The sequence below is a fragment of the Ceratotherium simum genome, chromosome 2 (genome assembly GCF_057802395.1).
Source record: "Ceratotherium simum simum isolate JZ-2026a chromosome 2, ASM5780239v1, whole genome shotgun sequence".
In the NCBI taxonomy this organism is placed as follows: Eukaryota; Metazoa; Chordata; class Mammalia; order Perissodactyla; family Rhinocerotidae; genus Ceratotherium; species Ceratotherium simum.
The window spans coordinates 98,385,278-98,407,707 of NC_141901.1; the positions used below are offsets into that span (position 1 = coordinate 98,385,278).

At 43.5% G+C, this 22,430-nt stretch overlaps 1 protein-coding gene across 10 annotated transcripts in view; it reads right to left on the reverse strand.

The window, feature by feature from the left end:
• Positions 1-22,430, reverse strand: part of PATJ (PATJ crumbs cell polarity complex component) — a 308,284-nt gene that overhangs the window by 27,321 nt on the left and 258,533 nt on the right. For 9 of the 10 annotated variants that reach the window (XM_087417183.1, XM_087417200.1, XM_087417192.1 and 6 more), the window contains 6 exons: positions 13,988-14,071; positions 9,169-9,362; positions 6,184-6,331; positions 4,810-4,896; positions 1,299-1,413; positions 543-580 (listed from right to left, as the gene is read on the reverse strand). In XM_087417183.1, the coding sequence (XP_087273309.1) occupies positions 543-580; positions 1,299-1,413; positions 4,810-4,896; positions 6,184-6,331; positions 9,169-9,362; positions 13,988-14,071 (666 nt within the window). Of the gene's footprint in view, positions 1-542; positions 581-1,298; positions 1,414-4,809; positions 4,897-6,183; positions 6,332-9,168; positions 9,363-10,151; positions 10,551-13,987; positions 14,072-22,430 lie in introns of those variants that run through there. The other variant, XM_087417247.1, reaches the window with a different exon arrangement.

Genomic DNA, 22,430 nt, shown 5'->3' on the forward strand with positions numbered 1-22,430 from the left:
CAGAATCATGCCAAATGCCGTCAAAAAAATACTCATTGACATGGCAAAAAGTTCATGCTTTTTTCTTTTTTTTAAATTTTATTTATTTTTCCCCCAAAGCCCCAGTAGATAGTTGTATGTCATAGTTGCACATCCTTCTAGTTGCTGTATGTGGGACACGGCCTCAGCATGGCCGGAGAAGCGGTGCGTCGGTGTGCGCCCGGGATCCGAACCCGGGCCGCCAGCAGCGGGGCGCGCACACGTAACCACTAAGCCACGGGGCCGGCCCAAAAAGTTCATGCTTTAAAGTGAAAAAGATGAGGTACGAAAGTGTCTGATATGACACCAATGCACAAGATGCAGTATATGGGAGGTACCAAAAATCCACAGTGCTCATCTACGCGCTTGACTCTCTTTCTCTAAATCTATGTCCCATAGACCATATACTTACCTCAGTAACTTAAAAGAGCACACTAACAATCCAACAAATTGTATTAAGGGGAAAACATACATTTTATGCAAATCCAACACAAACCAGAAAAATAACAAAATAACTGACTTACCCTGATTATCTCAACAGTCCTGGGTCCCGTATCTGCGCCTATAAATAAAGAAGCAACACAATTAACTTTTCAAAATTAAGAGATAATATATGTAGGCTATAATATTGTCTCATGAGAATGGTATCATTTCCTGGGACTTCAAGAGAGAACAGTGAAGCCATCACCTTTCTCAACATCCAGACCTGCAGCCACTGATCAGGGCTGTGTCCCCTGTTCCAAAGAAATCCTCTCTGTCTGAGACAGACGCGGCCCCAACCACTGAGTCTGACAGAAGCTGCTGGATGGCAGCGGGAGCTGCTGGACTATGCGATCGATCGGATGGCGTGGACGGGGAGCCATTTGCGTTTCAGTGTACATCTTTCTGCCTCGATCAAAGAACCCGCTACCCAAGGAAAGACCTGAAAAGCCCCCATGCCCCCCCACCCAGAAGTGCATATGCACTTCTGACCTTCCTCGAGTGGCCCGCAATGTTTTAATTTTCTCTTTGTAAATGGTTTTACTTTTGGAAGCACTTTAGACTTCTGCTTTTCTGTTTTTCACGTGATTTGTGTCAAGTTAAAGGCGCATTTCAAAGATGAAGCTCTGTGGCTTTCCTTCCTTCAGAACAGGGCTTTCACGAAGCTTGGGCTTATGTAGCCAAGTTCAAAGAACAAAAAATATTTTAATTGAAGGCAAAAGGATTGTTTTTTAAAAATATTAATACTAAAAAAAATTAGGTAACGGGATGGTTTTCCTGGAGGTGTGCCCAGGTCCTACCTGAGTCCTGGGGGGGAGGATCGGAGGCTCTTTTCGTGCCAACCAGGCCTTGCAGGCTGGTGAGGACAGGAGCCAGGGACGGGTGACAGCTGCTGTGCGTGCCGTGCTGAGCCCCCTGAAAGGAAACTCCTGGTCAGTGGCCGGGACACCGGCGCGTCTTAGAGGTTCAGACTGATGATCAGTATTGCAACTACTGAAGTGACCATGACCACATAACAGAAGATTCTGAAGACTAAAACACAAGGCTCACCGTACCCACTCTCTCACCACCCTAACACTATCCCCCTCACATTTCCTCCATTTACGTGCTTTCATACATGGTTTCAGTCGTCAAGGTGGAAAACACGCAATCATTTAAGCTTTCCTTAGTCCACGTGAACTCAAAGACATTGTCCTGGGCTGTCACCTAGTGTTTATATAGGATCCGCTAGCGGCACTACGTGTCATTTGGGGCCACAGTCAACAGTTATTCCTTTATTACCCAAACTATATGACCTATTTTGCTAAAACAAGTATAATAAAGTCTTGATTAACAGAAACTTGACCAAACGGAACCCTCAATTATAGCAGAAAACAGAAAATATCAAAAGAATATGTTGTTTTAGGAATATGTTACATTTTTTTCTCAAAGATTTTCCTAGTAATTTTTCAGTAGATTTTTCAGTAATAATTCAGCCCAATCTGCTATGCTTCCATTACTGTCCTTTCATTCATTTAAATAAATATTTGAGGTCTACAATGTACAGTCATGGATGGCTAGTGGCCATTCAATGCAAATCATATACATACAGAAGGACCTTTCCAATGTAGAAAACAATGTCACCAATAACGAATAAAGATTTTTTTCCACCAAACTATCAAGGTTACGCCTCATTGCCTCAAAATTTTAAGCTAAACCTAAGATCACATTATCACCTGATAAATTATCATTTGATCCATTTCCTTAATCTACGATGTAAGTTGTTCGATATTTTAACATTCCTTAAATATGAAAATTTTCAAATATACAGAAAAGTTAAATTATACAGAAAATATCCATATGTACACCACCTATACTCCACAATTGATATTTTGCTATATTTTCTTTATTACATATCTACTTCTCTATTGCTCAATTTGTCTTTTTAAAAAAATTGATTTCAAAGTAAGTTACAGACATCAATACCCTTTACAATGGATACATATATTTAAAGGAGTGTTTTTATATTTTCCCTGAAAGGACATGATTTAAGTCATTGAGAAGTACAGCATATTATAAATTTTGCCTAAAAAAAAAATCTCAGATTGGTATGTTTGCCAGGGCCTTTATAAATATGGACTTTGCCTGGCAGCATTCCCTCAGTTGTCTGAGGAAAAGAATTCTTAGGAGTTATTTCCATTAAACACTTTCCTCTGCAGAGTAGAGAGCTCTTTCCTGGTTGGTAGGAAAAGACATTTTACAAGAAGAGGCTTGGTGGCCCCAAGGCTAGAAGATCTCTCTTAATGAACCCACTTGCTCTAGGCCAAGTCAACAAGTTACAGTTCTCTTGGCCCTCAAAAGCAGGCATCCATCTCCCTATCTTATAACTGCTCAGAAAGAAATCTGTGCTCCTACAGGCTCCTGACTGCTTTAAACAGGTCTGGAGTGGACAAGTTGGGAGACGGAAGCCTCCTTCTCTCCATCTGGGTCATGGGCTGGTCTCAACTCACGATGACGGAGGACATATCTTTTTCAGAGCCAACTAGAAGCTTGCTTCCAATCAGCCAATATCAGTGCAGACTCTCACATCATCTCAGCCATAATTTTAGGGACAAAGTAAGGATAAAATATATTTATTGCTTTTCTTAAAATTGAATTAAACTTCTACCCTCTGAAATAAAAATTCTGTGCAAGAAGGTTAGATGAAAGTATTTGATACTTTGTCCCAGGTTTCCAAAATATGACAACTCATATTTACATACAAGATAAATGGTAATGGTGGGTTTTTTTGACATTTAATGATAGGGCTTGTAAGTTTGTTAGCTCTGTATTTAAGCTGAGTGTGAACTCTATTAATCACTGAGACGCTCAGGTACATTCCTCAATGATGGACATCCAGTTTCGCCCACCACTCACCTGTCAGTCCACACTCTTCCGAAAACACTGGAGCTCCCCGTACCTCTTTGTGCCTTTGCATACACCACTCCCTCTGTCTGGGAGGCTTTCTCCCTCTTCCCAACCCATCAAACTCCTTTTGGAGTGAGATCCAGTGGAACCTCCTCTGTGTAGCCTTCCCGTACTCTCCAGGAAGAAAAATTTCATCTCCAGGATTGTTCATTCTGCATTCTACCCTCCTGTGTACAATGAGGCTTTAACGAAATCATTCAACAAGTGAACCTTCCATTAAGGAAGAAGCTGAGACACCTATTTTACATCTCAAGTTCCCACTGTTGATACAAGTCTGGTCAGAACCGTCATCATTTACTCCTGAATCTCACTGAGCACTGCATCTTAGTACAGGCGACACTTGCCGCCCATTACAGACACCAGAAATGAAAAAAAAAAAAAAAAAAAAAGTGCAAACGTGACATGATGTTTACTGGGTTTGACTGCTTTGAAGATTCTCTAAGACAGGCCAGCTGCGATCCTATCTGAACAATTGCATTTTTCTTCACCCATTTTCTAACACCCATGAGGCAAAGGAGCAGCTAACAGCATTCCAGAAGCACCCATGTGCTAATCACAACACCAGAACATCTTCTGAACAAAGGCCTTGGAGAGGCTTTAAGCCTAAGGCAACCAGAGACAGGACCAAAAGTCATGCTTTTAACCTCAAAACAAAGGCCCATCTATAACCCACAAAGGGGATTATGGGGTCACATGTAAGTTTCCATAGTTTCAATATGTACCACATGGGACTAAACATATAGTCCACCATCTTGATTTTGTCAGCCACTCCAATGAAAAAAAAAATACAGGGAAATATACTTTGTTAAAAAAAGGAAGTAGCACTTACATCAGCCTTGCAAATAAACATAAGATGTTTGCTAACCCACAAAATATCACCCATTAAGGCCTCCCTCCCACAGGAGAAACCCCCACACTTCGCTCTCCTAGGAATATACCATTAATTGCCCTCAGCATGTGTGAGCGGCTATTCACAAGTTAACTTTATAGTAATATTTAATTAAATGAATAGAACAATGTTGTGCTAATGAGGGTCAAATTGCCACCAGATGTTGCTTCTTTCTATTTTTTTTTAAATAAACACAGCTGTGTACATGTATGCACAGGCAATACAGAACTAATAGTGGGAGAGAAAAGTCGTTCTAAGAAAACATTTGCAGGCAATAAAGGAAAGAAAAATCTAGGGATTAATGAATTTCCATCCCACCTTTCATTTTTATTTCAAGCACATTAAAATACACTGAAATTGGTGTTGTGAATATGCTGTATATTACACATTATTTCCAAGCAATCATTTACGAAAGGGGGAGCTTTCTCCCAGTGAGGACAGTGAGTGAGTCAGCCTGATGGGAAGCCAACGACAACCTGACTGATCTGTGATGTCTTCCTCGAGGAGGTCCAGGAGCCAGCTCGGAGTCTTCCAATCTCTAGCTGCACAAGCCCCTGTGCACACTTGGGAAGACAAGAAAAGAAGAGAGGTGAAAAACAGTAGCACTTATGATGTTCTAAATTGTTATGGCAGGGCCTCCACTCATCTGAGCAGCCAAGAATTGTAAAGGGGTGATGAAGGCACCAGGCAAAAAGGAGATTCAGTAATCAAAACACCACACAAAATAACAAAAACTTATCAATTCAACAGTATTCATCTCACACTTCATGACCTCTTTAAACAAGTAAAAAGGATGACATTTCAATTCACCTCTTTTCTCTTCCTCTTCTCTTCTGATGAAAGTATTAACGAGCAGTGAAATAATTAAGAAGTGGCGAAAAGGAAGACAGAAAAATCAAACATAGAGGTAATCCACAAATACAAACCCTCTCCAGTAGTAACCGATGGTATAAGGATTCTAAAATGAACAAAATTCATTTGTCTTTGCAAAAGCTTCCACAGCTATTTGTGAAAAGAATAAGATGCACCTGGTTATAGTTGAATGGAAATTTACAAGAACTTTTATTAACCACTTTCTCCCAAGGGAGGTAGGGTCCATGTGGCAGAGACACTCGGAAGGGAATTCTGAACCTCAGCATCTCTACAGCGTCAGTGAGAGGCAGCGCGGGTGGCAGGAAAGCCACTCCAGCAGAGCTCTGTGATCTTGGGCACGCCATGCGACTCTTTCAAGCTTCGTCTGTGAAATGGAGGAACTGGTCTAGATAATCTTTAATGTTCCTTCAAGCAATAAAACCTGGATTTCATGAATTCACAATAACACAGCCCTGGAGGGAGGAGGATGCATGTTGCGACTCTAGGAGAACCTAGCCCATCAAATGCCTTTAGAGGACAACTGTGGATTCTCACAAGTATGAAAAACAAGCTTAGAAATCCCCAAACAGGGTTCCCTTCAATGCTGTTAGTGAAATAACAGCTTTCTTTTATTATCATTATTACTATTATTTTGGTGAGAAAGATTCACCCTGAGCTAACATCTGTGGCCAGTCTTCCTCTATTTTGCATGTGGGTTGCCGCCTCAGCATGGCTGACAAGAGGTTTTGGTCCTCGCCTGGGATCCAAACCTGGGAAGCTGAAGTGGAGCGTGTGAACCTAACCACTACGCCATGGGGCCGGGCCCAGCAGCTTTCTTTTAAAGCTATTCCCGATTGGTTAAAACAAGCAGAGATTAGATCTTTAGTAAAAACCACAGTCAACATAAAATCCAACCCATTTTATAATCGAGCTAGATTAGAACCGTTCCCACTGGCCTTCAGTTATCCCAGCCGGGCAGACGCAGCCTGGGGACTCACCTTGAGGACAGTGGCCACTGTCTCCTGTGAGGCACTTCTCATGTCCTCCCCATTCACAGATAGGATCTGGTCTCCCTGAATCAACCTCCCGTCCAGGGCTGCAGCTCCACCTTTCACGATGTCAGAAATAAACACTCCGTTGCCACTTCTGTGAATACCACAAAGCAGTGGGTAATGGCACAACCTAACAATTCTTTATTAAATCTGAGATTACTCACATTCTATATAGATTCACTAAATTCTAAAACTTGGAAGAAGGGTCCTATAGCCCCATCTAATCCAGTAATAATCCACTAACTTCCCACATGATAAACCTCAGAGTGCGTGCCTTTTAAATAATTTATGCCTATTTATGCTGCCTATTGTGATATTCATTTTCATTGGCCCAAGGGCATAATTTCTGCAAGAGGATAATTTTAGTGAAATGAAATGGAAATTCACTTTAAAAAGTAGAGAGAAGTACACTTTAAAAAAAATTATTTTTATTTTTATTTATTTTTTTGTGAGGAAGATCAGCTCTGAGCTAACATCCATTGCCAATCCTCCTCCTTTTTTTCCCCCAAAGCCCCCCAGTAGATAGTTGTACGTCATAGTTGCACATCCTTCTAGTTGCTGTATGTGGGATGTGGCATCAGCATGGCCGGAGAAGCGGTGCGTCGGTGCACGCCCGGGATCCGAACCCAGGCCGCTAGCAGCGGAGTGCACGCACTCAACCGCTAAGCCACAGGGCCGGCCCATAGAGTTAAGTACTCTTAAAATGTACAGGTTATTTCCTTAGAAGTCAGTTCAATTATTACATCTGATCTATTTCTAGTCTCCTTCTTTCACTCTTTTTCCTGACTTTATTACTTTAAGGTTTCAATTATATTTATTCATTTGATGAATAAATAAATGTATGTCTCAAAGTTCAGGAGGTTAAAAAGAGGGGACCTTGAAAAGTCTCCCTCTCACCTCTCTTCCCCATGCCCAAGTCCCTCTCAGAGGCAGCCAAGGTTACCCGTTTCTCGGGTGTCTCAGTGTCTCCAGGAGATATTCTGTGTGGACATAAGCAAATGCCTGTGTGTATATGCACACACACTCCTTTTCTTTTTCTCTAGTTTTGTTTTAACTTTGCTTTTTTCCACTTAATACTCCTTGAGAACTGGTCTTTATTAGCCCCTAGAGCTTCCTTATTGTTCCTTATGGCTGCATACTATTCTATGGATGTTCCTTACTTTCACTTATCAGTAAACTATTGATGGCCATATAGGTTATTTCCATTCTTTAGCTACTGCAGACAATGTGCAATGAATAACATATCTACGAGCACATCATTAGGATAAATTCCTAGTCATGGAATTGCTAGCCAAAGAGTTGTGAATTTTGAGAGCTGACATCTCTGATCCTTTACAATGGAACTTTTTGTGCTAAGGAATATAAATGTTCCTTACAAACTCAATCTGAAATACTGGTGTCATGTGAGGATTATTTCATCAATCCACGACGAGACAATAAAGTAACACTCACTACCCTGAGTGGAATCTCTCCAGGCACATGTACATGTCTCAACAAGCAGGCAAGCTTCAACATGGTTTCTGCCAGCGGCTCTGCACCAAGATGTGTGTTAGGTTTGTTTAGAAATTCGAGTCCAGCTTTTCTGTTTCGTAATGCATTTTCAGATTGATGGTTTTTATGGTGCTGAAGTAAAAAATGAGATCATGACAGCACAGTACTTGGCACAAAATCAGTCTCAAAAATGGTAGCTAATATTTTTATTTTAATAACAGCTTGGACTGCTGGAAAGAAGCACTATGCTAGTCATCAGAGGGCTGTGAGGATGCATGACATAATATATATAAAACCAACTTCGATTCTTCCTAAGAAGATGGTTGACACCATTTAAGGCCACATTGGGGCATCACCTGAAAATCCTGTGGTGTTGTTAGAAGCAATACACACTAGACATCTAAAGCCAGTGAACCACAGAAGCTAGAATTGCAGTTTCAAGATATTACTTCCTTCTCTAATGTATAACATTGTTTTGGAACAGTTGCTGTAATTCCCATCACATGGGTAAGCAGCACGGACTTCAAAAGAGCAGCCTAGGGCCGGCCACCTGGCTTAGCGGTTAAGTGTGCGGAGCTCCGCTACTGGCGGCCCGGGGTCGGATCCCAGGCGTGCACCGACGCACCCCTTCTCCGGCCATGCTGAGGCTGCGTCCCACATACAGCAACTAGAAGGATGTGCAACTATGACATACAACTATCTACTGGGGCTTTGGAGAAAAGAAAAAAAAAAAAGGAGGATTGGCAACAGATGTTAGCTCAGAGCCAGTCTTCCTCAGCAAAAAGAGGAGGATTAGCAAGGATGTTAGCTCAGGGCTGATCTTCCTCACAAAAAAATAAAAAATAAAGAAAACTGTTTAAAAAAGAAAAAAACTTAAAAAAAAAAAAGAGCAGCCTAGCCTCCAGGATCTACCTACGTTTTTGGTGCAGGCTATTATTTTGGGGACAACTTTCTCAAGAGAAAACTACTGTCATGAAGAATTTATGTCTGTCTCTCAACTGTGTCTCCTCAGCTAGTTTTAGTTAACACAGTAGGACATTAACAAGGCACTCCATGGCGGAGTGATTTTCTTAACCCAGCATCATCGTATAGTCCCTCTTGATGTTAGCCGTTTCTCGATGGTAGCCGTTCTTCTACAAGCCTCAGATCTGAGGACTCCAAGTTGAAAGACTCTTGTTGACTGTTCTTACTCTATGTGAGAAGAAGTCTGAAGAGTCTGGGTTGATTTGGCTTAGAGGTCTATCTTCATATGACACGTTTTTGGCTAAGATCTTGCTCAGAAATATGATCTATGTCGTTCAGATATTCAAAAATATGTTAATTTCAGAAATCATATCATCAGTTTACACTAGGTTTTATCTTTTAGTGTTGAGAGGTCTTAGTCCCTAGGACTCTGAAGGAAAAGGCCGATCAGCCCTGACTTGCACAGCATTTCTTTACCGTTTCCCGACGATGCTCAGGCCCAGTCCTCGGCCGGCCTTCTTCTGCAGATCCACAGGGAAAATCTCCAAGTTCTCCTCATCCCTGTAGTGTGCCTCGTCTCTGTACACCACCAGCCGTACCTGCTGGGGGGTCTGCCTCAGGGCTGTGATGGCTTCCTCGTGGCTGGCACTCCTCAGGTCCACCCCGTTAACCTGGAACAAGGGGCATCTGAGATGGGCTGCAACAGCAGAGGCCTCTCTGCCTGCTCTGTCTGCTGAGCTCCTTGATCCAACCAGGGAAAAACCTCTAGAAACTTCCAGCCATTCCCAAAGCTCACAGGTAGTGACCACTAGCAGTGGTAGCTGCTTCAAACATAAAGGAGGGAACCCTTACATTCCCCGTGAGCAGAGCAGGTGGGTTAGTACATGTGACAATGCAATTTCACGTAGCTGTGAACTTCACGACGGAATCAACATGAGAGAGTGTGCAGGGACTAACTGGCTCATTTAATTGAGGTCAAAAGGGAAACAAGAGGTAGCGTTTGGTCAGGATTTTTAGACTCAGTTTGCTTCCTGAATTTGACATCCTCACTCCTAAACGGTGACATGACAACTACTTCAGAACAAGCCAGAAGGAAATGAGGGACCAGTATTTCCAACAGTGTCAAAGGCTGCTGAAGCCCACTCATTTGATTCTGGATCTGAGTGAGCACAGATAGGACCACGCATCAGATGGCAAACTGTCCTGGAAACAGCACTGAGTAAGCCACGGCTCTGCTTCTGCCAAGTCAGGGGAATCTGGGCAAGTTGTGTAACCTCCGTGAGCCTGCTTCCTTGTCTGTTCAAGGGACAGCACAGTCAACTTAGTTCTTTTTACTTAACAAATGCTTGTGTACTAGCCCTTTGTGAATAGTTACTCACTTGACCCTCATACTAACTCTCTGAAATAGACACTATTACCATTTTACAAATGAGGAAACTGAGGCATAGGGAGGTTAAGTGACCAAGGTTACACATCTAGCAGGTGGAGGCCATGACTTGAACCCAGACTATCTTTCCAGCCTGAGTCTCTATACCATGCTGCCTCAACTTACTCTCAGAATGGGTCACTGCAGCCCCTGCCACAGAGAAAGTCAAGTACTGATGCTGGCTGGTGAATCTGAAACAGGGAGAAATTGAGGGGCAGAGCATCCTGGGACTCAAAGGAAGGGAGTCATGGGTCACTCCTTCAAGGTCACAGCCAGGGAAGAGCCATACGAAGGGAAGGAAGGGCCCTGGCCATGGCCTGTGGATGGCAGAATGGAAGAGTTCCCTCAGACGTTGGTTCCACTCTGCATTCTGGTCCATCCCTGGTGTCCTGGGCAGGTCAAGCCGGGCACGTCCAGACCTCCATTCCTTCATCTGTATGGGGAGGGGCTGATATGAGGCTTTCCCAGTTCTAACATTCCAAAGACTAAGGACTCGTGGCATAAAGAACGGTCACAGAGAAGGGAGAGAAGAGGAATGAGCCCTTCTTGGAGAAGGCGACTTTTGAGCTATTATTTAAAGCTCATTCTATGGGCCAAGAAAACGTTTAAAAGCCTAATTGTCAAGCTGCTTTTCTTTTCTGGTGTATCTTGGTGAGTTTGTGGACTCACTTAGGTAACAGGGTGGGGGATGGGTTTTAGATACAGACAGACTTCACCGTGAGTGCTGATTCCAACTTACTGAATGTGAAAACTTACATTAAGTTACTCAAGCTTAACTGTGTCATCTACAGATTGGAGATAATAATAATAATAACAATAGCTACTTGGTGTTGTGAGGATTAAACGACATAAACCCTGACGTGCGTTTGGCACAGGGGTCGGCTCACGTTAAGCTCGAGGTAAGTTAGGAGTCGGTGTTTTACAGGGAACTGAACCAGCCGCAGTCAGAGCTGTTTTCTCTCAGCGCCAGATCCACTGTTAGTTTGGGCCCAGGAACACATTCTCATTGTTGGTGCGGTAAACCCACAGAACAAAGGGGAAAACTGTCTCTAGAAAATGTGTTCTGAGCTGAGTATCTGCTTGTATTCCAACAGATGGCACACAAGACCACTTCTGTCACTCAGTTGAAAAAAAGTTACCTCCATGGGTGGAAGGTGAATTCTCTAAGTCTCTAAAATACCTTTTGAAAGGCCCTAACAATTATACTTTTAACTAAGAGCGTTGTCATTAAACTCTAATATTACAAAAGCAACTTATAGTAAATTCCAGCATCAAGATGTCTGCTCGAATAAAAATGATCTGCTCTCAGTTCACAGTTTCGTTTCCTCCTCTGCTTATCAAGAGACACCACTAAATGCACCAACAATCATAAGAGAAGTATCGCCATGTGGCTAGAATATTGTGGAGTGATTTATTACCTTAAGAGCCTTACAGAGGCACCTAATGCATTATTTAGAACCTGAGTGCAGAGGAGTGGGGGTGGTAACACAGGGCTCCCTGTTTGGGAAGAAGGGCCCAAAAAGGCCTGTTGTCAGTGGGGGTGTATCACGCCCCGGAGTAGGACGGGCAGGTGAGAAAGCAGGTGACTATCCCTTTGGAATGAAAGAGGAACCTGCCTGGGGCAGCAGCTCCTCACTGTTTTATCCCACGGGGAAAACCAGGCAGTAGCCCTCTGTTCGTCTGCTCCTACTTGCACACAAATTGAAGGGGAGAATGGGAGTAGGGATAGGGTAAGAGGAGGGTCTAATCCTAAAAGGAGAACCAGAAAGAGGGCAGTCCATGTTAATCATAGAATCATAAATCTTGCCATGCTAAAACATTATTTGATTCTATCTTTGAAAGCAAAATCTAGCTTGTCCCAATTTTAACATGAGGACCATGAAGACCGCGGAAGGCCAGCTTGCACGATGCAGGGACTCGCGTGAGCAGGAAGGCGGCTGTTTGGAAAGCACTGATGCACAGCTGCCTCGTTCCCTGGTCTCAGAATGCACCACCAAAGCCGGCCCGTGCTCTTCTCCAGGCAACCTGCAGGCACGGGCTGATCACGCAACAGAGCGCATCTGCACGCAGCGGCCACAGCAAGAACAAGTCCAAATGCGGGGTCTCATGCCACTCAGAAAGGAAGCGTTACCTGACCCAACTGAGAGCTCTGTTTCCTAACTAAACACACCATCTGCCCTTGTGGACTAGATCCTGTCTGGGGCAAGAGAAGAGCCTGTCCTGCCATCTCGAACGAGAAGTGTGGACCATCCATCCACATTGGGTAAAAGAACTCGGCTAGATGCCAGAAAATGGTTCACTTGACCTTTCAAATTCTCCTTCCACTTAAAACAAACCTGCTCTCTTCATGCTAACCTGTCCTGAGTGTTCACTTGTACATGAATATGCTTATGGAAGAGAGCAGCTACAGCTCAGGATCTATCCAATACAAACGAATACAGTTTAAAAAATTTTTATTGAGGTATAACTGCTATGAAATAAACCACACATATTTAAAGAGTACATTTTATACTGTGAATTTATATGAACTTAAACCTATGTGAACATCGCCACAAACAAGATAACGCACATACCAGATTTAGTTTCAAGTGATCATTATGGGATAATTTGTGGTCTTACAAATCACGTCAATATCAAGGCATGTGTGCATCTGTACTCTTCCGAATACTCAATCTACTCGTCTTAAAGTCAATTATGGTAACACCAGTTAATTAGAAAATCCAGGGAGAAAACCTCCAAACTCCTGACCATAAAAAATGGCGCTGTTGCCACGGCAGGCAGGCCAGGTCCCAGAGGGGCCTCGCTTGCTTTTCTAACCTCACACACTTGTACCCTAATGAATGTACTGGGAATATGTCCTAATCCAATGATGCAGCACAGTCAAGGCCAGCAGAAAACCCCATAACTTGCCCCGAATTTAATTTGCAGTCAGCCTGGCCTCTCCTTTAACTCTTTCTTGCCTATACTTTCTGCACTTAATTATATCTCTGATTTCATCTTGGGATGCAGACTTGAATCACCAAAGGGAAAAATAAAATGCTATGATGTCATTCATAATGTGCTATATTAAAGCTGCAAAGGAAAAATGCACATGCCCACCATAAAATGTTAACTATTCAATTAAATTCATCCAATGAAAGAAATAAATGTTGCCTAAAGGCTTCACACCATCGAAAAAGCTCTTTAGTTCCACCTACCAGATCGCCTGGCACTGCCTTTCCCTCCATTGTTCCCCAGTTCAGACACCGCTTGCCTCGGCACTTTTTAAAAGGCTTCAATGCCTTTGCTAAATGAGAGCCCATTTGAAAGAGGCAAGTTAAGCATTTCCATTTTTAACAAGTACTATATACCACCTAAAGGGAGAAGATTCTACATTTTCATCAACTAGAAAACAAAGGGGCCGAGGCACGAACTTCCATCTGACATAACGATTCATCAGGAATAAGAAGATAATACTAGAGCTGCGAAGAAGTCTTGAAACTACCAGGTGTGCATATTTCTGTGTCCACATGCCTGTGTTTTAGGAGGGAACTGAGTAAGATACGATGGAGAGGCAAAACAATCAAACTGCAAAACCATACAGTCTCATTTGATGTTGCGATTATAGAACCATAAGTTGTACTTTTCCTTTTAATTAAAAAAAGTTTTCACAGACAGATTTAGATTGATAATCTGTCATGATTCTAATGACAGGGATTCAACGTACATTAAAAAAGAAAAAAGAACAAGGTGCGTGTTTTGTTAAGGGGGCGAGAAATAAGTGAGGCTGTGGCTGAGGAGAAGACGGTGAAGAGAGAAATGGACCTAGTGGACAGGGGTCAGTGAAGGAACCGTATTCACTGGCACGAAACTGAATCCTCATGCGTGTACCTCCAGTATCTGGTCGCCCGCCCACAGTCGTCCGTCTCTGGCTGCTGCTCCTTCCTCGTAGACTTCGTGTATCACGATAGCATCCTATAAAAACAAACACTCATTGATTTTCAACAACCACCAGTGCTTCCTTAAGCAAACAACCAAACCATAGGCAGCAACTCATAATTTGCTATTTGCTAATAACGTCATATTTCATTTGACCTAAAGATAAACAAAAAAGATAGTTATGATATATTCAGAGGTACAATTAATTTTTCCTAGGCTTATTATTTCATTCCTTTAGGACTAGCTTTGCCTAATATTTCAAGTCAAAGTTCCCCCACGTGTTCTCCTGTTAACCCCGTACATCACTGCTGTGTATGAACTTGAGGGGAACCATGTGTCATTCTTATTTACATTATATGGTGTATATAGTTTGAAACATGGTTTTAGGTATTTATTGGTATTTAAGGAATAGATGGCCCGAAGAAGGGGATGTGTTAGGCCTTGGTACTTGGGCAACGAAAGAATAGAACTTGGTGGAATGAACGGGCCCTGGGGACAAAGCACGGAGCAGGGGAAGAGCATTCGTGGGCCTCAGTGTAAGGCAGCTGTGGGTTCGAATCCCGACTCTGCCGTTGTGTCCTCCTAGGCACATTCACTCCTGAACTCAGCATTCTGAGCCATAAAATCAGGACAATATCTAAGGTAGGCAAGCTTTGGTTGAGGAAAGTGTTTCTGGTTAATGAATTTAAAAAATAATTTATATCTCTTCAAATGAATACCCTTAAATTTTTTATCATAAAAATAACATGTACCAACGTAAAGGACTTGAGCAAGACCACAGGGCATGGCAGACACGGATGGAAACCGCCTCCCGCACAGGCCCTCAGTCACTCCCCCACAGACACCACCATCGTCAGTTTCCTAAGGTCCTTCCAGACAATTTCCATAAACTCAAATTTCATACCTTTTGGTGAGACCATTTTAAAAATATTCAATTGAGTTTGTTTACACAATTTTCCCCCTTTCCCCTCACGTTGGGCAAGTAGTCAAGCTTTGCAGTTCCTTGCCTCAGGGGTTTTGTGGAGCTGAAAACTGAAGCAACCAGAAGCCCCTGGTTGTTCCTGTTGTTTATAAAAGGGAAGGGCATGTTGCGTGGACTATCCCAGGTGTCCTGGAGGCTGCTGGAGAGGAAAAGAGCTTCTGAGTGGAGACTGGACACGGAGATCTGCGGGTCCCATGAGAAGTGAGGACTTGAGGCCCACACTGCCCCGTGCCCTTCCATTCCTATCCCTCCAGCACACACAGGTGGCAAGACCCTGCAGGCAACGGTCCGGGGGCGGACTCTAGGCATGATGACCCCCCTTGAAGGAAGCCCTGGGTCCCAAGCACTGGGGCCTGGAGGCAGCAGGACTTCTGGACTTGAGGAGATCATGTAAGTAGGGGCTTGATGACGACCAGGGTGCACTGGTGACAATGACTGGGGCCTGCCAGTGTCTGGGAGCTTTCTGCAGAAACTGGAACCCTGAGCGTTCATGAGCCACCAAGATGACCAAGGTTGAATGCTGATGGTCCAGAAGCATGGGGCCTCAGGCCTTAATTGACATTAAGTAAAGAAAGAAAATATTTTTTGCAAAAATATAACAAATAAGATAGAAAAAATATCCAAACCAAACATAATTCCTTAAAAGAAAAGGTGCCTACACAAATTCTGGAGTATAGAAGCAACAAAAGAAAATCAGAGGTCTACACCAGACAACCCACCTGGATTCCGATGTCTTTACAGTATTAAACATTCTCATTTTAGCACCACACAGTTCTGAAAACATTCTTTACTATAGCACTTAGAGGGGCAGCCCCCAAGAGCCAGGAAAGGTTCCTCGATCCAGACAATTTATACTTCGGATTCTGTACCAGCAACAGCTTTAGACCTTTCTTCGTTTTAACTCTGACCTATGAAATTTCCAGACCCAAGGAGCATTTACACTGCCAAGAGACTGTTACTCTGAACTGTTTCAGGGGAATGATTTTGAGGAAACTTGCTGGGTCAGTGGCTGGAGGTGATCCCAGCCACACGGCAGAGATGACCCCCAGGGCCACTTTCCCGCAGGACGTGCAGGGAGAAACTCACACAAGCTCCCAGAACTCGCTGTATAACGATGCTGGTGTGCAGAGTCCGGCGGCCAAACACCCCACTTCACTGGATTGGGAGAATCAGACTGGACTCCGACCACACTTGGTTTTACAGAGCTTAATTTTCAGCATAAACTCGGTTGATCTTGCAACAATACAAAAGTCAAATGGGAAATTGCTCTCCTTTCATGCTCCAAGGGAAGAAAAAGCCTCATGGAGTTTTTATTCCATAAAAGTCGCCTCAACCCAAAACTCTTAGCTACTTTCTGGGTGCCAGTGAACTATCATACATAAAAGAAATATACTGTTAATAGTCTCAAATAAATGCCGAACTTACGGCGAAAGATCTGTTTTTGGTCCAGGAGTCTCTGTGTACGAAAAACTCTCCATTTATTTTTTTCCTTTTGCTTCACTACTGCTATAATTTCTCTTAAAGTTATCAGCGAAAATACGAGAAAACATGAGACACTCTGACCTGACATAGAAGAGGCCACATTTCCTACCATGTGCCCTTGTGTGCTGGAAGTGTCCTATGAGGCTGCAGTTCTGCACAGTGGCGTTAACCGGGGTGACAGAGGTGAGAGGTGGGGACCGACAGTTAAATTAGAAATGTGCACTAGTGAATGAGAAGAAAAATGGATTTGATTTCTTTTTCAAAACTTATGTAGTTCATAGGGTAGGAAAGAATAGTAAAAAAGGTACTGGATTGGGATATACTAAGCACCTATTTGATACGGCTCCATTAAAAATTGACTTCTTTCTTGCTTTGAAAAAATTGTGATTAGAGGAAATAATGGGTCATTAATGAAAGACTTATTAAATAAAAAATTTGGAGTTGATGATACGCACGATTCTTATCTCCTCATTGTGTATTCTCCTAAGTTTTCATGCTCAGGAGCTGTTCAAGCTGAACTGCTCGTTGGCACAACTGAGTGCCTTCTCCCCACGAGCCCACCTGCCCATCTCTGTGTATTAAATAACACTCCTTCACCCCAGAAGACCTCCGTGACTCTGTCTATCAACACCAACGACTTCTAAAGCTCGTCGATTCCAGAAGCAGGCTATTCATCATTTCCCTGTGGGTGGGTTGCTGGCTTCGCAGAGCAGAGGCTGTGAGACAAATGATCACGAACGAGGTGGTGGAGGCAGACTTCTTGGTCCAAATCCCCGTCCTGCTACTTCTGGCCAGGGGCCTTGGGAACCTCACTGTTAACCTCTCCAGGCCTTAGTGTCCCCATTTTTATATGGTTTTAACAATATTATCTACACACGAGGCTTTATGCCCAGTGCCAACACACAGGAAGGAAGCAATAACCTCTCATTTATTCAACATCTAGGTGCCAAAGATGCCACACTTCCCCCTTGTGCCATTTAGTTCACATACCAACTAAGCAAGTTCAGCATTATTAGTCTCGTTTACAGCTGGGGAAACAGAGGCTCAGAAGGGTTCACACTTGACCAGGTCTTTGTGGCTTCTAAGTAGGAGAGAAGAAATTCCAGCTCAGGACTGTTTTAACACCAGAGCCTGTGTTCCCATCGCTACATCACGCTTCTCATTGGTTTTGAATATTTTATTTTGCACTTGTACAAAAGCCAACTTGTGGGCCGGCCCCGTGGCTTAGCGTTTAAGTGTGCGTGTCAGCTAATGGCGGCCCGGGTTCGGATCCCGGACGCGCACTGACACACCGCTTCTCCAGCCATGCTGAGGCCGCGTCCCACATACAGCAACTAGAAGGATGTAAAACTATGTCCTATGTCATACAACTATCTACTGGGGCTTTGGGGGAAAAAAAGGAGGAAGATTGGCAATAGATGTTAGCTCAGAGCCGGTCTTCCTCAGCAAAAAGAGGAGGATTAGCACGGATGTTAGCTCAGGGCTGATCTTCCTCACACACACACACACACACACACAAAAGCCAACTTGGGATTTTCCATATGGCATCAATTCTCTTGAAATATTGTCTCCTCAACTCCACAGCAAAATCCTTGAAGATATGAGCTGATCTTTTTTTTTTTAAATTTTTGTGAGGAAGATCAGCCCTGAGCTAATATCCACGCCAACCCTCCCCTTTTTGCTGAGGAAGACTGGTCCTGAGCTAACATCCATGCGCATCTTCCTCCACCTTATGTGGGACACTGCCACAGCATGGCCTGACAAGTGGTGCGTCAGTGCGCGCCCGGGATCCGAACTTGGGCTGCCAGCAGTGGAGCGCGAGCACTTAACTGCTACACCACGGGGCCGGCCCCATGAGCTGATCATTTTATAGAGAATAAACGGACGACTTGTGGAAGTGGACCTTGCAGCCCTTGGCTGAGTGAGGTGGGGTGATGATCCTTGGACCTCCCCTGCTAGTGTCGGTACCTGATCAGGGCTTTGCACTCCACACAGGGGATGGGCAGGCCCTCTCCCCACTGTCTTGACATGAGTGCAGCCATGTTTGGTCGCTCCATTGACCTACAGCCACCAGCACACAAAGAAATATAAAGCTGCTTTCTGTGTGGTGGGAACTGGCCTTTCTCCCACGGAGATAGTTGCCATTTGTAAGAATTTCAAGGTCCTTTGGGCATCACAGCCTGGTGGGGCAGACTGGCCATCTGTGCCAGGCTGGGATGATAACCAGAGAAAACAATGCACGTACACAACTGCTGGGCTGGGACGATAGCCAGGAGGCTCAGTGCACGTACGCCACTGATAACCATTTGTGCATGGGAACACTGAATGCTTGCTCTGTAAACTCTGTAACTGCTGATGTTATATAAACTGCTGGAAACCGAGGCCTGGTAAGAGTCTCACCTGTGGAGGGGACGCCCGGCCCAGGACCTCTGATGATCGGATTCCCGGCCAGCTGTGTCAATTGAAGGGACTCTCCTGGCAGTGGGGCGTGGATGTTGTGAGTAACCAATCTGATGTGTTCTCTTTTTGGTCAACCTGGTGTTTCTCTTTCCGGTTGATTTGCGTTATTTCCCTTCAGTCGATGTGGATGTTTTCCCTTTCCAGTCGAGCTGATGTTTTTCCCTCTTATTATATGCTCTATTCAAATCTGTTGTGATCTCAGTCGATGTGGATGTTTTCCCTTTCCAGTCGAGCTGATGTTTTTGCCTCTTATTATATGATCTATTCAAATCTGTTGTGATCTCAGTCGATGTGGATGTTTTCCCTTTCCAGTCGAGCTGATGTTTTCCCCTCTTAATATTTGACCTATTCGGATCTGTTTGCAGACTATCGCCTTTACTATCCTCTATATAATAAAATATACCTTCAGTCCATTTATTTGGAGTGGAAAGTTTCTTTTATGTCTCCAATCGAATCCCCGAACCTCTCACAACACCCACCCAACACAGGCTCTCTCTTAATTCCATCCATTATTCTTGTCTCTTTCCTTCTTCCTTCCTTTCATCTTTTCAGTCCTGTTTCTCTGCACCCATGTTATTTATTGAATGATTTTTTTCTACAGGAGCAAATATAAAAAATTATAATAGATACAAGTGATAAATTGATGTTTAAAATAAAAAGTTGTTCAGTCCAAGAAAACAGATTTCTCTGAATTAATGGCATAGACTTGAGAACCATTTATAGATGACCAAGACTGACATACAATCAAAACTAGTTTCCTTTTGGCAGTTGTGTGATTTTCACTGGCACAACAGAAATTTAAATAAGATGTTCTGTTTACTGACTGCCTGAGACAAGACCAACAATTTCCCTCTGGACACTCTAAGTCACTCATTTGACTCGCCAGCTCTAGACCCAGGGAAGAATTTGATCAGTGAGTGGCAGAATCTCTCACGTCTTGGGTTTTCCCTAATCAGAAGGGTCAGGCAGGATTTCAGAGATGTAGAAAAGTCTTCTGCTTAAAAAATTCTCCCTCACCAGCCGACGTCTGAAACACGTTTAACTGAAGAAAATTGCCTTATTCCACAATTAGGGACAACATTAAACAAAATGGACACCCAGGAAGAAGCAGCTGACTAGCAAACTCATCATACTGTTTAAGGGACCACCGTCTTAATGTCTCCATTCCTAGAAGAAGAAGTATTTCTTTATTTTAAATATAGAAAACACATGCACACACTACTAGACTCAGAAGAGTCTACACTGAGAACTCTCTCGCCCACATCTGTCCCTCAGCCACCTGGCTCCCGAACTAGAAACAGCAGCACTACATTTCTTGTGTATTTTTACAGAGATATTCTCTTTATCTTTGGAAAGTATGAAGGGCACCAAACGCCTGAAGGTCACGCCCTCTTTTATCCGCTACCTCCTTTGTTTCATGAAACTCTACTGCAGCCAGCCAAGCGCCACCTCTTCCAGGAAACCCTGTCTGGCCCTCTCCCCAGGTGAAGTTGGTCAGCCCTTCTGTGGGTCACTGCTCCGTCTCCCGGTGTCACTGAACTTATCACAGCACCACAAGAGCTTGTTCATGGAGCTAGGTCCTGCACAACCTCCCGCCCTCAGCGGAACCCTTGTGGCCGGGGCTGCTTGCAACTCCTCTTTGCATCCTGGTGCTGAGCCCAGAGCAGGCACTGAGTAAACGCCTGCTAAATAATTACCAAAAATTCGGTTAGAGAAAGAAAAAGGCGTAAAATGACCCAGAAAGAGAAGGCTGGTGGGGTTAGTACGTCATCATCTTACCCTAGCCCAACCAAGCTTCTGATGGTAAAGTATTAGTGATATACAACCCAAATACCCATCACACACGGACGTTCAATCCTTCTGAATTTCCAGAGGATTTACTATAGTTCAGAGAGCAACTTAAAGGAGCCAAGTATGAGGGACTTAATTATCACTGAGCCCCACAAAAATCACAAACTCCTCCAGGGGGATTTAAACTCTGAACTGCTGGGAAGGAATTTCACAACATGCAGTCATGTATCCTCAGACCGAGGCAAAGTCATCACACACTTCAGCCCATCATTTTCTTTACTGCCCAAGCTGCCAACAAGTAGATAAAGTAACTCATAAACACACCAATCATTCAGCAAGAGGCAATTTTATTGCTGTCACAATAGGCCCATAACACTAAAGAAGCCATGTGTTAGGAAAATTAACCAAGGGTCTCCTGTGGACTGAGGATATCAATGAGCACCCTGTGTGGGTGAACTATTTCCACAGAATCAGATTTTACAGTTTTACACATTTCTAGATATTCAGTGGATTGTTTTAATAAGCATTTTAGGACAAAACTTTGATAAAGAATTACATGGTAGATATTACTATAAAGGACTATGCATAACATGGCTTAATTTTACTGCTTGTAGGCATGTTTTACTTAATTTGGATCACTCTGGAATTAAACCCAATCTTGGGCATACTCATAAAAGTCCCCATCGCACTCTTCACAAAAAAATCCTAAGGGACGTTTTAACTACAGAAAAGTTACACATTAAATTTCACATTTAGGTGGAAATCATACTTACCAGCGACCCAAAAAGAGTGTTATATCTTATTTCCCTGCTTTATGGGAAAAATCCCTCCTAACAAGAAAAGCTTGAGGACCAAAAGAAGTATTAAAAATACTGTATATAAAATGGCATCATTTTTTCCTCTGGAAGGAACCATGGTTCAGATCTGTGGCCTTGGAGGAGTAATGCTATTTTGAAACATCACTTAATAGTATTCCCCTCTGTGGCCGTCACTGTTCAGAAATCCTCGAGTCTTGCCTTCTACACAGCAGACAACTTTCTCATGAGGGGCGATGATACAGGCGGGTAGTAAAGCCCTCAGTCTAATGTGCAAACCAAAACCACACTCAGCTCCAAACCGAAAATCACGCAGACGAATTAAGTTCCTGCTTGTGATGTCAACTACAATTACAGAGTCAAAAAGAAAGTGCTGGGTTAAAACTGTAGAAGTACATCTCACTTTGAGCAAAGCTGAGAGGCTCAAACTGTGTTTATATAAATAAAGGGATGAGGGTCTGAGGACATGATTCTTTTCTGTCCCAAATCCCTCGTGACCTAATTCTTTAAAAACCAAGCTTCCCTATTATATTTCAATTAGAATGCGATCTGAAAATCAGGTGCAGTACGGCGTGGAAGAAGGACCCAGGATGGGAGGGAGAGGAGTTCAATGTCCTGGCAGCTCTGCAGGGGACCAGCTTCCCAAATGGTTCTGCACGGACCACTGTGCTCATGACACTGAACATCATCAGTAAAGCGCAGAGCTACCTGACTTGTAAAGCCATCCCAGCTCTAAAATTTCAGACGTCTATGAACCCATAAATGGTGCAAAGTGGAGCAGAGAGAGCCACTGTTTTACACAGACGCTTAGGCCCTGCCTAGGAATAAGACCCTCTGAACGGCATACCAGAAGAATCTCAATTCC